The 18,468-nt window shown below is 35.7% G+C and overlaps 1 protein-coding gene across 1 annotated transcript in view; it reads left to right on the top strand.

The window, feature by feature from the left end:
* Positions 1–18,468, top strand: part of NUDCD1 (NudC domain containing 1) — a 34,603-nt gene that overhangs the window by 12,446 nt on the left and 3,689 nt on the right. Inside the window, exons 3-8 of the mRNA XM_059865435.1 lie at positions 6,705–6,890; positions 8,622–8,802; positions 11,371–11,556; positions 14,004–14,211; positions 16,284–16,428; positions 17,672–17,797. Coding sequence (XP_059721418.1) covers positions 6,705–6,890; positions 8,622–8,802; positions 11,371–11,556; positions 14,004–14,211; positions 16,284–16,428; positions 17,672–17,797 — 1,032 coding nt within the window. The remainder of the gene's footprint in view (positions 1–6,704; positions 6,891–8,621; positions 8,803–11,370; positions 11,557–14,003; positions 14,212–16,283; positions 16,429–17,671; positions 17,798–18,468) is intronic.

Below are 18,468 nucleotides of genomic sequence, written 5' to 3'. Positions count from 1 at the left end.
TTTTATCCTTTGAGGTTGGTTAACCCTGGCTTGCTGCTGGATGCCCACCCAAACACTCTCACTCCCACTATTCAACAAGATGACGAGAAAAAACGAGAGAAAAGCTTGTGTATGAGGATAAAACCAGGGAGATCATTTACCAGTTACCATGATGGGCAAAACAGACTTGACTTTGGGGAAAATTATTTAATATATTTCCAGTTAGGATTAGTGTAGGATGATAAGAAAGAAGGTCACAGAAAGCTTGTACCAGGAGCAAGCTTCATTGTTCAGAAATTTGTACTTGCTCCACTGTGTGTTTTTTCCATACGCAACAGTGTGGATATCTGTCCCCTCTGGGTTTCAGGAGGGCAGCCTGCTTTTCTGTGGTCTGCTCCAAGGGCTGTAGGCATACCTCTGTTTCACATCATTGGCTTAGCTGACAAGCTGTACTATCTACAATGGAGAGTCCAGTGGAGCCAGCTGGAAGTGGCTGTATATGCGCTGGGCAGCCCTGACCCCTCCTCACTGAGGCCACCCCTGCACAACACAGACACCCAATACATTTCCTTTACTAGGAGAGCACTATGTGTGTAAATTTATTTCTTAGCAGATAAAAGATTTTACAACAGCCTATAAATTGACACAAGAAATAGTCTTCTCTAGAACCTATTTCAAGATAATGGCATTTGATTAATATCTGGTCACAAATTTTGGTTCCGCCTGAAGAGGGAAATAAAACTGATTAAGCTGTGAAATAAATAGACACCATGTTGTGTCCTTATACATGATACTGTGCTGTTTTGTAAAGGAAACATGTTTGCATATGAATAAAAAGGAATTTGTGTTCAGAAACGTCAACAAGGTGTCTCATTACAAATGTGCCCAGCCATATATTAGTCAAATGTATATTAAAAATAGCATTGGTTTTGGCCAAGTACAGCTTGCAATTAAAATTAATGTCAGTCTTCTTTAAAACAGAAGATGGAACAGGGTAATGAGTTCATCCTAAAATCAGAGTGAAAGAGCACATAGACTTTCTAACACATCATTATTTCTGGTTCTATTTCCTATTTTGGTTGCAGCTTTGATTCTAATATGACAGTGTATAGGTTATCATATATCATGAATTATCCCTGCAACTTAGGTGTTTAAAAAGATGTCATCTGTGAAGGAAGAGAAGTGCATATAACACCTTGCCACTTGCTCAAAATCAGACATAATTGAAAAAAGAAAAGTGATCAACACAAGCAGTTCTTCTGTGTTGATGGATGAGTATTCAGGTGGGTTTTTTATACCAGATTGAGGAAATTGTTGCTCTAACTTGGCTGGAAATACTGTATAATAGCTTTAACCTTCTCCTGTTACAGCTGTTGGACTTTTTTCATCCGGTGTGCCAGCAGCAATCAATACTTTGCTTTAAACACCCAATGGGTTGGGTAGTGACAGGATTACTGACTTGAGATTTTTTAATTGTTTGGGGTTTTATGCATCTGATGCAACTTTGTTGATTGCTTGGTGTTTGTAGCATTCCAATATAGCTGCAAAACATTCAAAATTTTCTCCTTTAGCAGTTGGTTTCTTTTTATGCTCAGATAAACAAATTGAAAAATTGTTGCAAGAGGAACTCTTTTCTCACCTAATTAAAATCCTTAATGATATATATATTTTCAGCTCTTTAATTTCCAATTAGAATTAGCTATGGAATACTGTTTCTGTAACTTTCAGTTAACTTCAATTTAGAACAGCTGTTAGTGGCACCTGACACAATGTGGGCATTCTATTTCAAACAAGTCAGAATAAGAAAGCTGATAGAGATCAGCAAAATCTTTCACTGTTGTGTTTCACAGTGTTAAATACTTGTCTCTTTGTTATTCAGAATGCTGGGTAAGGGCATTTTTTTCAGTTAAAGAGATGTGTCAAATGCCTAGGTGTTTTGATTTTTCATAAAAACACAGTCTTGTATTTGTTATTTCTACTTTGTGGGAATTGCCATATGACTTACAACTTTTATTTTTTCCTTTCTTTTTTATTGCTTTATTCTTTTCTCATTCCCAGTTATTTCCTTAAAAAAATGAATTTTTATTTTAAATCTTTTGTAAAATATCTCATGTTTGTACAGTATTGTCATTTAGCTCCAGCTGACAACTAAGTGCAATGCAGCTGCTTGCTCACTGGTGCTCCTCCATCCCCAGCAGGATGGGAAGGAGAACCAGAAAAGGTAAAACCCACAGATTGAGGTAAGAACAGTTTAACAACTTATAGAAAGCAAAATTTAGTAATAATAACAACAAAAATAATAATGATAGTGAAAAGAGAGAGAAATAAGCCAAGGAAAAACAAGTGATGGACAATACAGTTGCTCACCAGCACTGACCAATGCCTGAATAGTGCCATGTTGTTTTAGCCAGTTCTTGCTGGTATAATAAATGGCTACAGGCTCTCACCATCCCCTCATGCTTCTAAAGCAAAGAGTTACTATCACCCCAGTTAACCACCTAGTGAACGAAGAAAGTCAGTCAAAAAGCTAATCTGACACAATGGGATTGAGAGCAGGTTCTCTTTCATCTTCAAGGAAGTCCATCCTTTTCATTGTCAAAATGAGATTAGAGACTGTTCTTATAAATGCCTAAAGTTAAATTAGTGAACAGAAAGGTTGTGAAGAAGATAATTTCCTTTTTTGCCTATTGAAAGGAAATTTTTAAGGCTTTGTAGTAAAGATTTTTTTTCATTTTTTTCAGGAGATTGAGTTCTGAAATTCCTGCTCAATGCTGATAAATCTGATGTGATCTTTAGAAGATTAGGTAGTTGATAATTTTTTATTTTAATTGCATCCAAAACTATTTGAAGCTTTCTGTTAAAATTCACTTGAAGGCCAACAAAAGTGTGGTCTTTTGTAATGTCATATAGTATACCCCTGTAGTCACTGTTGAGAGGAATGATGCTTCCTGTTTCCGTGATAAGATACACAGGATTTTGACTTTTTTTTAACTAGGCTCAGTAATCATTGCTAGTTACAATGGAAAACTTTTCTACTTCATAGGAAAAAAAATACCTTTCAGTGAAATCTAAAAATTAAATAAAATATGAGGAAGCCAAAATTCATTGTATCTCGTGATTGTGTGGTATTTTTTTGGGTTGTGGTTTTGGTTTATTTGGCTTTTTTCCTTTTAATTCTTTCATTCTCCCCTTCTGAATGTGTTATAAATTAGCAGAATAGTCCAAGGGGTGTAGGATACAGCTGACACCAGAAACTGACCCTGTATGCTTCTAATAATTAAAAATTTGTGAATTTTCCATTGCAGGTTTCATAATCTTCTTGTAGCACACAGTAATCTCTAATATGAATTTAAGTAGGCCTAAAAGGCAGGCAGGCTATCTGCTTGTTATCTGGTCTTTTTTTTGCTGTTGCTTATTAAAATGGTACTTACCCAAATGCAATTTCTCTTGCTTGCCTTTCAGCATGTGTTAAATGCACATCTGAGTTTACTAACATCTGGAAAATAAGAATGTTTTGAAATGCCCTTGAAGGCAGGATTCTTAATAAACGAGGCCACTGCATGCTTTGCGTGCGCAATGTGCTCTCTCTGTATTACATTCACGTGCCCAAGTGCAAGGACTTTTGGAGATGGTCCTTTGCACCTTTTCCAATCTCTCCATGTCTTCTTTCAACATTACTCAGGTGGGGCCTGACAACCACTGGGTAGAGAGGGATGATCTCACCTCTTATCTCTGCTAGTGATACTTGTGCAGCTGCAGCCCAGGATGCAGTTTACCTTTGCTGCTGCAGCATTGCCCTGCTAGCTCATGGTCAGCTTGTTATCCCTGTTGCCCTCAGGTCTCCTTCATCAGGGCTCCTCCATGCCACATGGACCCTGGCCTGTTCTGAGCTCTCTGCTTGTTCCATTCCAGGTGCAGGACCAGGCTTGTCTTTGCTTATTTTCCCAGCATTCTTGCTGCCCCACTCTTCCAGGCTCTCTGGCTCTCTGTGCCTCGTGTGTTTCCCTTGTAGGTACGTGTGTCTACCTTGTCACCTAGTTTAGTGTCATCAGCATATAGGGTGAGGGTGCTTTCAATCCTATCATCCAGGTGCCTTTGCAGATGTTCAGTGTGTGGGGCCTGGTGTCAATCCCTGAGGCACGCCACTTGTGACAGACTGCCAGCCCATTTTATTTAACAGCTTCTTAGTTCAGTTGAAAAACTTCAAAAGATTATGTTCTATTTAATTTATTTAACACAGTATAGAGATGTGACTGTGATGTTGCTGAATGCTCAGTTTGCATCTTATATTTTTCTATGAGAATATTGTGTTTGTACTCTTAATACTGCAGCCTGATCTACTGCATAAGTAGCTGATCAAGCTGTATTGCTAATAAAGCATGTCCTGACTGTTTTTTAAACTGTGACGCCAAATTATTTTCAAATCATAAAGATTTTGTTAGAGTTTTCTTTTAACCTAACAAGTCTCTTGGGTATTCAGAGATTACTTCAACATAAAAAATGGAGGTAAATCTTAATCCTGAGCAGGCAGCAGCATGGCTGACATTCCATGAGCCAAATAATGAGCAGAAAGTCGGTCACAAAGCAGGAAAAGCTCTTTCTTATTCAACAAAGAAAGAGCTGTATCTGAGAGTGAAGGCAGAAGGTAAAGAATAATCCCTAAAAGATATGCTGGAAGACATACCATTGTACTTAATAAAAACAGTTGGAAATCCAATTTTCAGCATGAAAACAGGTTTTTTTTCTGTTTGAATTATCAGGAAATTAAGAACACAACACAGAACTAAAGCAGGATTTATGGGAACAATTACTAGACATATGGATGAAATTGTTAATCTAAAATCCATTTTGCACTCTTATTGAATCAAGCTGATTTGTGTAACGTTAAGAGAGTAAGAAATTGATCTTTTTCTTTAATGTTGTGGCATGCATAATTTTTAAAAAAATCTGTTCATCTTGATTGTTCACTGAAGAATTATATCATCTGTGCAATTTGTTCACCATAGTGTCTCTGTTTATTCCTGCTCAAAAGTTATCTGTAGTTCAGCTTAAAGAAGATTGCAGTGTGGCACTGCAACAGTGCCAGATAAACTTATCCTGACATATAGTAGCATCATAGATTGTTTAGGTTGAAAAAGCATTTTAGGATCATTCAGTCCCACCAGTCACCCAGCACTGTTAAATCTATCACTAAACGGTGTCCCTTAGTGCCATATCCACACATGTTTGAAATATATCCATTGATGGTGACTGCACCACCTCCCCTGGGCAGCCTGTTTTGTAGGGTTGTTTTCTTCTGGTGAGGAAGTTTTTCCTAATATCATCTAAGCCTCTCCTGGAGCAACTTGAGGACATGTCCTCTTGTCCTGTCACTTGTTATTAGTGAGAAGAGGCAAAGGGACCAACTTTTACCTGGCTACAACCTCCGTTCAGGTCATTGTAGAGAACCATAAGGTCCCCCCTGAACCTTCTTTTCTCCAGGCAAAACAACCCCAGCTCCCTCAGCTGCTCTGCTCCTCACAGGACTTGTGCTCCAGATCCTTCCCCAGCTCCACTGCCCTTCTCTGGACACACTTCAGCCTCTCAGTGTGTTTCTTATAGTGCAGGGTCCAAACTTAAACCCAGGATCTGAGGTGCAGCCTCACCAGTGCCCAGCACAGGGGGACAGTCACTTCTCTAATCCTGCTGGCCACACTGTTTCTGATGCAGGCCAGGATGCCATTGGTCTTCTTGGCCACCTGGGCACACATTAGCTCATGTTCAGCTACTGTTGACCAGCACTCCTCTCCTGGTCCTTTTCCACTGGGCAGTTTTCCAGCCACTCTGCCGCCAGCCTGCGGTGCTGCCTGGGGTTGTGAACCAAGGGCAGGGCCCAGAACTTTTCCATATTGAGCCTCATACCATTGGCCTTCCATCAGTCCAGCCTGTCCAGATCCCTCTGCAGAGCCTGAATACCCTCCAGGAGATCAACACTCCTGCCCAGCTTGGTGTCTTTTGCAAACTGAGTGAGGGTGCCCTCAAATCTCTCATGCAGATGATTGATAGAAATATTAGACAGGACTGACCCCAGTGCTAAGACCTGGGGAACACTCTTAGTGACCAGCCACCAACTGGATTTAATTCCATAGTGTAATAATAATGTGATAGAAAAGTTATTTGAAAATATGACAGGAATTAGCACAGCTTTTCTTTGGTGGCTAATCATAGTTATTACTTCTCTTAACTTTCTGAATAAAGTGACCACTCTAGAAAAGCTGAGAAATTATATTTGTCAATTGTGCAACAGAGTAAGCTAAAATTCTTTTAAATGTACGGGTGAGTTTTATGTACTAGTTTGAGTACAGTTCTGTGGCTTTCATTTCTCTCTAAGTCTCCACATTTTTCCTGGGACTAGAATTATTTGAGGTAAGTGATTATTATATAGGACTGCTAGGAGAAAATAAAAGCCTTTTCTAATGCAAAATATAGTTACTGCTTAAAATTGAAGAAAAAGAGTACTGAAATACCAGTTAGAAAACACTCATAGAAGTCAATTTGATGAATTTCCACCACCTTTTCCACATATGTGGGAATTATGCTTGCTGCCCCCTTTTTTCCAAATATGCTCAATGATACACAAAACTGGTATGTTGCTACTGAGATTTATTATTCTTAATTTGCCTGTAATATTTACCGAAATTAGTAAATACTTCATAAAGTCTTAGTTCATGAGTGTTTGTTTATAGGACACTGCTCTGCAAAAGCCAAGAGAAGTTTTCAGGCTACCTACAGACTTGACTGCGTGTGATAATCGCCTTTGTGCCTCAATGCATTTCCCATCCTCCACGTGGGTTACCCTTTCTGATGGTACAGGAAGACTGTATTTAATTAAATCAGGCAAGCGTGGAAGCAGTGCATCTGAAAAGTGGGAGGTATGTCCTGCAATAAATAATATATTTAGGAGCTGTACATATATCTCTATCAAAGTTATCTAGCAGCATTAATAATATTAGTTTTCCTGCTTGGACACAACAAATACAATTGTTACATTTCTACCTCAAGCTGTGAGTCTCATGTTCTGTGGTTCCTTTTTGTTTATGAAGATGAATCTGGTAAAAAGTGCCTGCATTTTGTATCTGTTTTCTTTATTAGAGGGTAGTTTCCTAAGAAACTACAGATGTTTTAGTATTGACAGGTAGGTGTAGGTGTATATACTGAAGTGTAAGATTTCAAGATGATGGATTAGCTCCTTTCTCTACATCTTTTGAGAGTTCAGTGAAGGAAATTGATCATCCTTTTTTTAGATTCTTGGTAATAAATACCATCTGGTTTTTATTCTGTGTGAGAACGCTGACACATAAATAAGTTACATTGAAGTTGTCAGTGTAACAAAAATACGAGATTTATATCTGAGGTTCTGTCATCATTCAAATTGACTTGTTGAGTATGTACAGCATGCAGTGGTTTAGAGTTGTTTAGAGTAATATCACAACCCTATAAATCCTCAAACTTTATCAGGTTTCAGTAACAACAGCTGGATTGAGTCTATACTCATTCAACTACTGCAGCTTGAATTCTTTGTAATTTATCCGTTCATTTTTTTCTTTCATTTTCATGTGTTAATCTTATAGCAAAAAAATGCTTCTTTTCTTCTTCTCTGTTGTTTGGATTAATTTTGTTTTTATCTTCAGTTTTTTGCTGAATGAGTACTTTTTGAAAAATGCTGGAATACGTGGTTTTTAGATATAAAACTTCCAGCTATAGGTACCAAATGTTTCATGCTGTAAGATATGAAGTCCTTCTGTATAAAATTAATGAAATATTTTTCATATTATATAAATAATTTTCATGAATTAATGAAATTTATAACTTTAAGCTCATAATCAATGACATTTTATATTTACAGTGGTGCCTAATAGCCTTTCAGTATGACAGTAATAGTTATGTATTCTGCCTACCTAATTTAAATATTGGAGGGACTTTTCCAATCCATTTACATAAATAAAAATTTAGGAACTTCTAACCCTAGCTTCTCCTGAACATGAATATTATTCTCCTTCATTTCATTATAGCTTTTTGTTTCTTAGTTAATAGCGGAGAAAAATGGGATGTCTTGCAAAGCTAAATAATGGCACATTTAGTGATTGAACACTGGCAATGATGCTTTGGGCCTTTATGTCTTCTTCTTTCCACATGTTAAGGTCTAGAAAGATTTTCATAATGTTGAAGTCTCTAAAGAACTAGTGAGAGCCTTGGGGAAATGCCTGCATTTTCATCTTGAATGTGAGACTTGTTTGCCCAGTTGATAGGCAGTGTTTATAGACCCTCTTGCTCTCATCAGTTGCTGTACCTCTGTTTATTGCAGTGCTAAACAGCCACAATGCAGATAGGTTTGGGGATCTTTGTGCTTTGTTTAATGGGCTCCTATAATGATTGTTCAATATAAACAATAGTGTTAAAAAACATTTCAGTACAGTAACTTGATAGCCACAGAAGGAAGGACCAGAATTGTGTGACATTTGTGGGTTCATGTTGGCAGAGAGATTTGTCGGAGACAAACTGTTACTGATTTGATGTTCACTGAAACCTTTCCCTGCTTTCTGTAAAAGAGCAAGGCTTCCAGCTTTAACTGTCTGATTTTTTGTTATGTTTTTGTCTTCTAGATAGTGTTTAATGAAGAACTAGGAAGTCCATTTATTGTAGCACACAGTGTTTCATTTGTAAAATCTGATGCACATTCAGTAGCTGTGCTGCTGCTTAGGGTAGAAAAAGATGAACTGGACACAAAAGGAAGTGGATTTCATGTTACTTTGGAATGGGTTACAATTGCAGAAGGAAAAGAGGGTAAGTGTTTTACATTTATATTACTGGTGAGTAATGGTTAAAAAAAATAAACATCATATTTTTATTCTTTGTATTAGCAGTTATTTTTCCACACGTTCTAATATTTCTTTTCCACAGCTGAGATTTTACATAGGTTTTTTTTTTTTTATATTTCAAGATCAAGTTATTGGTTGTAGACCTAAATTTTGACAGACATTTGGAAAACAGGAAATAAAGTTTTGCACTTGTGTCATTAAGATAATTAGAAAACAAGATAGCACTTTAATGTTATGAAATTCAATTTCTCTTTAGCTTGGTTTTGTACAATCAAGGTTATATGGAACTATTTCTAACTAATGTCTGTAGTATTTTTTAAAACATTGTACAGCTGGATATGGGTCTTTGGTTGTTTTTGTTGTTGTTGTTGTTTTCTTTAGCTTCCAATTAATGATGTAGGGGATTGGAAGTAGTATGAGATAAATGTAAGACCTGTAGCATAAAAAGTAAATACTGTATATTCTGCATTTTCCTGTAATAAGAGTATGAAGTTAATTTTAGACCAACACATTGAAAACATATTCGTTAGTATATTAATACCTACTAATTCATATTTTATCCTAATAAAGTTTTACAAATGGTACTTTATATATTCAATATGACTATATATGTACATTAAGTATCATTATTTACATGAAGGATACAAGACCCCATGTGTCACTGATTTAAAGATGTGTGGATTAAATTGTTTGACATTATTGGAATGACTGATATGGTCTTGATCATTATCTTCCAAGAAATAAAATTTTGATACTGACAGAAAAAATATCTTTCACTAGTTGAACTAAAGAATTGAGGCATACTGTGATGTTATTTGCCAAATGTTCTTCCGTCTCCTACATACATAGTATGGATAACATAGCATGGAATAGAATAGTTCATTTGGAAGCTGTCATTTAGTCCAACTGCCTGACTAGTTAAAGCCTGTTGTTAAGAGCAGTGTCCAAATGCCTCTTAAACACTGATAGATGGGGCTTTGACCATCTCTCAAGGAAGCCTGTTCCAGTGTTTAACCACCCTCTCAGGAAATAAATGCTTCCTGATGTCCAGTCTGAACATCATCTGGTGCAGCTTTGAACCATTCCCAATATGTCCTATTACTGGATTCCAAGAAGAAGAGCTCAGCACTTCAGTCTCCACTTCCTCTCCCTAGGAAGACTGTAGACAGCAATGAGGTTGTCCCTCAGCCTCATTTTCTCCAAACTAGACAAGCCTAAAGTCCTCACCTAGTCTTGACAGGACATTCTTTCCAGACCTTTCACCAGCTGTGTTGCCCTCAGTGGCTTTAGTTGTTTCCTGCTGTTGAAATCTTGGATGATGGAAATATTTTTCAGAAAGCCACATGAGACTAACTGCCTTATACTTTTGTGGCAAGCTCAGCAAGAGAAGGAAACCTCTGAACATTGCTGTTTATAACTTAGAAGAAAAACTAAATCAGTAACATTGTCAGTATAGAACTGAAGACTGTTACTCATGAGAGCACCAAAACAGACTTTTATTATATTTTTTAACACAGTACACTTTCATAAAATTTTTTTTTTACATTATGTGTTTTATAACTTATGACAAGTATTCTTGGAATCCCTAAAAGTGGATTTAAAAATCTTTCAAAAAGTCCTGCCAGTTCTCCAGGGAACAAAAAATATTTGAATGACTGTCACTAGAGATGCAAATAACAAAATTCAAAGCAATCTTTAATTATGAAGAGAAAAATAATTTTTTATTTCATTTAAACAAACATCTCATGAATCAGACTGATGTATGAACCAGTTTCAAAGATAAAAGCTGTTTTGAGGAATTACAATACTCTACAATCTTTCATCGGTAGTCAATTGCTGTTGCTTGCCTTTCCTTGAAACTCTGTCTGTGAATGCAGTTTATCAAATCAGATTTTAGTAAAAGTAAGTAATTAAGCAACAAGCCATCTCTTAAATTACCAAAATCTGTGCTTCATCAAAGCAAAGCCTTAAAACATCATTATGTCTCTTGGCACCAACAAATGTGAAATCTCTACCCTGATGGCAGACTGGACAAAGGGATCACTTTCACCACTATTGTGTTACCAAAGAACCAAAGAAGGGAAGGATGCAAATAAATCAGAATGGGGGCAGTGGTTAGGTCTTTTCATATCTTCTGTGGTACTTCAGAGGACTGTAATAAAGGTACAACTTCCAGAGTTGGTTTTCTTTCATTAACCAAACTTTTAGGAATACTTGCTGTAAAAGCTTGAAATGAGGAACCACCATGCTGCCTTGTGAGATTCAGAAAATGTGACATGCTTAGCTTTCTTCTGACCTTCTCTACAAGAAAAATATTATTTGTACAGAGAGTGTGCTGGGCTAGCTGTGATCAGCAAAGACATTGTTAGAATAAAAGGCAGTTTTGGATTAATCCAGTATAACTCACTGGAAAACCATGGTACTGTGATTTAACAGGTAGGATTGCATAGTATTTTTAAATGTAATGTTTTCCTTACATAATAATTTGTCTTCTAGAAATATATTGTGACTTTTAAAAAATTTTATTTTATAGGTGATCACAGGTATGAAATCATTAAAAGGAGAGTTTTGCAAGGAAAATCAGTCCCCCATTATGCAGCAGTAGAGCCAAGTGGAGATGGTCTAATGATTGTTTCACACAAACCATTCACATTTATGCAAAGTGAATGTGACAAATTAGAAGAAAATGATGAAGCAAAAGTATCAAATGAAAAGAAAGGTAAGACTTAGTCTGACAGGTTATGATAGGCTGCTCTCTGACTTAGGACATCTTGTTGGTTTAGCATTTGTTTGGAAACTCTAGCAATAAATGTTTTAATATCTCTCTTATGCACAGATTGATTTTGTTTGTTTGCTTTTACTTTTGGCAGTTGTATTGTGCATAAACCTATATTAGGTGCAATTATTTGAACAGGAGACATTTAAAGATTTTTGTTGTCCTAAAGGAAAAGATATTTTGCAGACAGATGTATAATAGGTTTTTGGTATTAGTTGGATTGCTAATGCCTAAATTTAGGTGTCTATCTGAAGTACTCAAATTAAGAAACCAGTCTTCCTAGATGGGAGGGGGCCATGGACTTTCCCAAGCTGTTACTCATCAGAAAGCTTTTTGATATGTAATTTATTCCTGCCTCTCTAAAATTTAAATAATTATTTTGAAAAATCTTTTTAAAGAACGAGACTCGTGTAAAAGACTCTATTTTCTCCATTGGGAAAGCCGTTCAGAAAATCTTGCATGCATTCTTATTTGTTTTTTCTTTGCAATCAAAACAAAACTAAGTATGTAAAAACCTATTAATAGAGTTGTTTATTTCTAAGTATCACTAAGTTCTGTAGTGTCTATGTTTATGTAATTATGTTGGATTATTTCACATTTGATTTCTGTTTCTGCATATGAAACATTGGTTAGTCAACAAATTCCAACAAATTCTTTCTAAGGATAGTAGCACAATCTTTGTTAATAGTGTGAAAATCTATTTGGAAAACAATACAAAAGGATCAAATTTCGGGAATGTGGTCATGTTAAACACTGTGACAACTGTGATATTGTCCATGTAATTTTATTAAGAATAGTCTGTTCATATAAATCTTGAGGCAAAGGAGTTTTTCAGTGCACTGAGCACCATAATGCAGTTGCCTTTTGCTTACCCTAATGTAGGCTCTAGTTTTATTTGCACAGTTATATAAAATTGCAGGTGTAATGGACTTTTAATATCAGATACAGTTTGTGTCAGTGTTGACAATTTTGAAGGCTGTCATGTCTCAGTAATAGTTTCTGGGGAAGTATAATTATAGCACCTGTGACTGGTCCATTGCAAGCAGGGCAGTTGTGATAAAGGGCAACAGTGCAAGAGTCCTTCCCGAGTTACAGTTGCTGGTATGAGGCTTTGATCAGTGGAATTTTGGGTTGGGTTGTGACAACTTGAGAGCTTTCAAGGGGAACCCATACTTTACTTTTTCTCAAAATAGAAAGGTAACCTGTACAAGATTGCTCTTTAGAAATTATATTCATCTATATTTGTATGTTGTGCATTACCCACTCATGCTGTCATAGCCTTCCTTTTGTGTAAACATTTCTCTTAAAAGACCATTTCTTCTAGCAGTTTAGTAATCAGACAGCTTCTAAACACAGTAATAAAAGTCAATCACTACCTCTGGGCAAGCAGTTCTATTTCATCTCCATTAGCTGAGGCAGATTAAGACTACTTAGTCTTATAGAATCATTTCTATTGAGTAGTCAGCATAGCTTCTGGCAAAATATATGAGAAAAAAGTGTTCGCATATCTGAATGATACGTACTTCTAGCATCCAGTAGCTTATCACAGAATCACTAGGTTGGAAGAGGTCTTCAAGATCATCAAGTCCAACCCAGCCCTAACACCTCAACTAGACAATGGCACCAACTGCCATACCCAGTCTTTTTTTAAACACATCCAGGGATGGCGACTCCACCACCTCCCTGAGCAGACCATTCCAGTACTTACTTTATTACTCTTTCCATAATAAACTTTTTCCTAATATCCAACCTATATTTCCCTTGGTGCAGCTTAAGACTCTGTCCTCTGGTTCTGTCAGTTGCTGCCTGGAGAAAGAGAATAACCCCCACCTGACCACAACCACCTTTCAGGGAGTTGTGGAGAGTGATAAGGTCACCCCTGAGTCTCCTTTTCTCCAGGCTAAACACCCCCAGCTCCCTCAGTGGTTCCTCACAGGGTTTGTGTTCCAAGCCCCTCACCAGCCTTGTTGCCCTCCTCTGGGTGTACTCAACTGTCTCAGTATACTGCACGTGATGTCTCCTCAACCACATTATTAATCATTAATGTTTCATTGTATTTAAGTACATTTTGCATTCCATATTTCATAATGCTACGGTAAACTTTAGAGTAATAATTAATGCCCATTATATAACTATCAACATATTTGAGTATAGACATGAATATAAATTACCTTCCAAATGAGGGGCACAAATGGATTTAATTACTAAAAAGGTGTTTCTCTATTTTGTGTTCAGAATATATTTTGTGTAAATTGTTCAGAGTAAAAGTTAACTTCCATTTTTTCAAAAACACACTTTCAGAAAATTCCGTGTGTCTCAGCACTGAATGCTGTGGAATCCAGTAATCCTTGTAACCTAGTTTGTGTTTTGCTGCATGTTTCCAATTGTAGACCCTCTCTACTACTGGCAGCAGACAGAAGATGATGTGACCATAACAGTTCACCTGCCTCAAGACATCACAAGAGATGACATAAAAATACGTTTTTCCCCTGATAATATATGTGTTACACTAAAAGACCAGCCTCCTTTGATGGAAGGAAAGCTCTATTCATCTGTGGACCACGAAAGCTGCACATGGATAATTAGAGAGGACAAAAGGTATTATATATATGTTTTAGGTTTTTTATTGATAGGCACTGATTTTGAAACATAGACCATATCTGACTTCTGGCCCTTCTGGGATGAAGTTAATGTAATGCTACCCCTCATGTCCCTTCTTGCAAGAATGGCTCCTCTCCTGAAAACACTTCACTGGCTTTTGCTGTCTCAGTACTGTTTCTTTATCTAATTGTGAAAGTAATCCCTTTTTTGCAGTTATTTTTCCAGGGAAAAAACCCACCCAGTATCAAAATGTTAAACAAAGATTTTTAAGATGAGTAAACTTAATTGGTTCAACAATTATTTTGTTCACTATATTTCAGAATTGATTAGTCTTGAATGTACCTTGTTGTATGTGTTATTTTCTCTTCTGCTTTCCACAAACAAGCATTTTAGTAATATTACAACCAAAATTCGTTAGGCTTGACTTATAAATTCCTTAATATATTTTCCTAAAAAGTTATATATTATATGCATTATAGAAAATGAATCTGTGTGAATTTAGCATGCTGTAGACCTCAAATAGAAATGTTCCTACTTTTATTTGAAAAGTAACTTCTTTGTGCTTTTCTCATTTTGAAATAAAAATATAAAAGAATGGAGAGGGTGCAGAAAAAGTATTCAGAGCTCCCTAAAACATTGTCAGGTTTTTCTTTGTGCATTGTCTAGTTTTTATACTCTGCCTGGGCTGAGCCGTGTATTCGCTTACCCATGCTGGTCTGGTTATCTCAGAGATCTTCACACTCTTTAATGAACTCAAGAAGAAACATGTACACCACCAGGTGATCCACTCAACAGCTCATAGCTGTTTATCTAAAACAAAAGCTACCCTCTGAGTTGTGATAAGGTTGGCTTTTTGCAGTTTCCAAAAGGTTAACTGTAAAAGACAGTAATTCTCAAAAAAAAAAAAAAAATTAGAGGGACTAATATTTTTATATAGGTTTTACTATTACTGGATATTAAAATTTGACTGTGATTAAAATGTGTGGGGTTGTTGGGTTTTAGGTATCCTCTTGAAAGATAACTTTGAATACCTTGATTTTTTTATTACTCATTCCAGTGAGTGTTATTGCATGAATATCAGGCTTTTTCTTTAATGAGAAAGGGTAATTCCATACTTCAGTGTAATAAGTTGCACTCAGTTCTTAATGTTCGTACTGCAACACTAATATAAATCTATTGATTAAAAGTCAAAAACTTGCTCCAAATGTCTTCTGTAAAAGTATGCTGTTCCTAATACCAGTGTAATTGATTCAGAGTTCACTAAATAGTTGCTGCTATGGGGCAGTAATTAGTAACTTAGAGCGTTTTCTGCCAGGAGCAGCACAGATATCATTGCTGCAGAACCTGTAAGTGTATCTAAAAAGTGAGTATGATAAAATTGACTTCAGGTTTACCATTATATCTATGTGTTTGTCCAACCCAGTATTTATATGGAATTACCATGTTGGTGCATCAGGCTGTGTCTTATTTTTTATTTACTTAATTAGTTATTCCCAATACTTTAGTGATTATACTGGGCTCTCTTTGTTGTTGTTGGGGTTTTTTTACTTGTTACGGAAATCTTATCTCTTCTGAGATATTATTTTAGATAGACAGTATAGATAATTAGTTGAGGTATTATTCCTGAGGTCTATAAAATACAAATCTTTTTGTCCCAGATATTATTTAGAGGTAGGGCACACTTAAGTAGCCCTAATAACTACTGCTTATGTTTCAAATAAACCTCTGTAGTAAAATTCTGACAGTCTTTGAATAGATTGCTGTAGAAGTGATTTCCTGCCATATTTTAAATATTTTAATGAGACTGCTTCAGGATAAACTACACTTACATTGAAAAACCTGAGGTTTGTGTATTAGAAATCACATCCTTTGTCTGTTTCTTTAGAATATTTTTTGGTTAGAATAGTTTATTTTATAATTTGAATGCTAATTGTTTCTGTTATGTGATTTTCCTTATTAATTCAGTTTGAAGAGAAGTGTTGTTATGTAGATATAGAGCTTTTTGACTAATCTGACAAATGGATGTAGTGTTTTCACATGCTGCTCTTTGTCTTCTCTTTGCATTTTAGTTTGGAAATCTCTCTGATTAAGAAAAATGAGGGATGTCGGTGGACAGAGCTAATAATTGGTGACACAAGAGGGGAATTCATTGTGGACCCCTCCCAATGCTCTGAAATAGCTGAAAGTTTGATGCATCTTACCTCTGAAGTAATGGTAAAGAATCAAGAATCAAATACTTTAAATTCTTGTACTTTTGCAGGTTGTCTTTTCTTGCTACCCTAATTTTCACTGCACTGACCCAGCTCATCAGTTCTTTTGCTATTTATTAATTTTTAATTGAAACTGTAACAAACTACTGGCACTAGAATTGTGAATGTACATTAAACAGTAAAACATCTTCATGGGGGACTGTAAACTTTGTTCCCACCGTTTAGGATGTGCCAGTTTGTTTTAAAGCAATTAATTAAATGATTTTGAAAGATGTCTGTTTCTTGTTTTTCAATAGGTTAGCAAAACTTTTTTACTGTCTTGCTAGGGATACTGTATTAACCTATAGAGTGTAAATTACATGTTTAAAAGGAAAATTTGGGAAAGTATAAACATGACTCATGAACTTTCTGGCATTTTTGGTATACACAAAATCTACTTAAAGAAAAATGTAATTTTTTGCTGATATTTGCTTGATACTTTTTAATTAGACAATGGCATCTCATCTGAAACTTGTGAAGTGTGCCTCCCTGTGGCTTTTGATATATTAGGTTTGGATTATTACTTTGTTTTCAGTAAGGCTGAAAAGTGTTATTAAAAGGAATTCTATGTAGTACTCCAGAGTGACTTCTCTCTACCTCAGTATTTGTGAGCAAGATATTGTAGTATATCTTTTTGACCCTAGATTTTTTTTGAACTTTAAATTTCTTTTCTTATGTACTTCCTACTGAGCTTAAAGTGATGATCTTTTAATCATATATTTTCGTTAATTTAAAACAGATTTTAATAAATTAAAATTAATAACAAAACTAAAATGTGGCATGTATTTAGAGCTGCTTATAAAGTTAATTAATCCAAATTTAATCGCATTACTGATGACAAGATGAAGCAAGCTTACACTGATGTACATTTACTAAATGTGCATATGTTTTCAGGATTGAATGCTTTTGCTACTTAGAAAATTATTTGGAATAATTTGGAATTTATTGTCCATGTTTTAGTGGTTTATGTACCTTTCCTCAAACTGGAATTGATTTTATTGTACCTGCCACTTCTGCTGTCCTCCACAGCAGAAATTGTTTTATTAATTTTTGAGTAAGTACATAATAGCTTAATCTTTCAGTATGTATGGGTATGCAAATAATTCTTGATGTTCAATTGTTCTTTAGGTTGGGTTTTTTATTATAAAAAGGATTTTTTTTTTTTTCAGTAGTTATGATTTTCAGTGTAGTTCATTCTTTTTTTTCAGAATCCCAACCCTGAAAAGGAAAAGCCACCTTGTAATGCTCAAGAGTTAGAAGAATGTGATGCTTTTCTTGAAGATGGTGCAAGCTTGTGCAGATTTGATGGTGAAACCTTGAAAATCACTCATATAGTAAGTACTGCAAATTATTATAGAAATACTTTAGAACATATTTTTGTTTGGAAATTGACCTCCATTATCAGTACAAAAATTTGTAGACTCTTGAAATCACATAAATATCTCCCATAATAGTAAATCACAGTAGCAACAGAAATTGTCAATCCATATGTGTCCTTCAATATCATTTTAATATAAAAACAAAGCTCCTTTTGTTCTTCTTAAAAAAAAATATATACTTTCACAAGTGAGCCATTTGAAAACCAAAGTTTTATCAAAGGAATTATAAGGAAAGGGTCCTTTTCAGTGACATAAAATTCTTTAGATTACTTAATTTACATTTTCCTCAGTAATTTTTGGACAGCCTGGTAGAAACCTGACCTTTTTTACTAAGAAGCTGGAGCATAGATCCCTTTATAATACTTCTTTGTTAATCATACCAAAAATAACAGACTGGGGGCAAAATGCTTCAGAAGCAGTCTTGATCTGGGTTGTAAGCAGCCCTGACTAACAGTAAGCTAGGATTTGATCTGGGCTGTTGCCTAGAACTGGAAACAACAAAATCACATGAAAACATTACAGATTAACTCGTTGTTGTGTGGTTTTGGGGTTTCTTTTTTGAAACTGGATGAAAGCAAAAACTGCATCGTGGTTGTAGCATGGTTTGGGTTGCCTAGTAAGTTCTG

The sequence above is a fragment of the Haemorhous mexicanus genome, chromosome 1 (genome assembly GCF_027477595.1).
Source record: "Haemorhous mexicanus isolate bHaeMex1 chromosome 1, bHaeMex1.pri, whole genome shotgun sequence".
Classification (NCBI taxonomy): Eukaryota; Metazoa; Chordata; class Aves; order Passeriformes; family Fringillidae; genus Haemorhous; species Haemorhous mexicanus.
The sequence above is the reverse complement of the archived record's forward strand: the minus strand, read 5'-3'. Positions and strand labels throughout refer to the sequence as shown.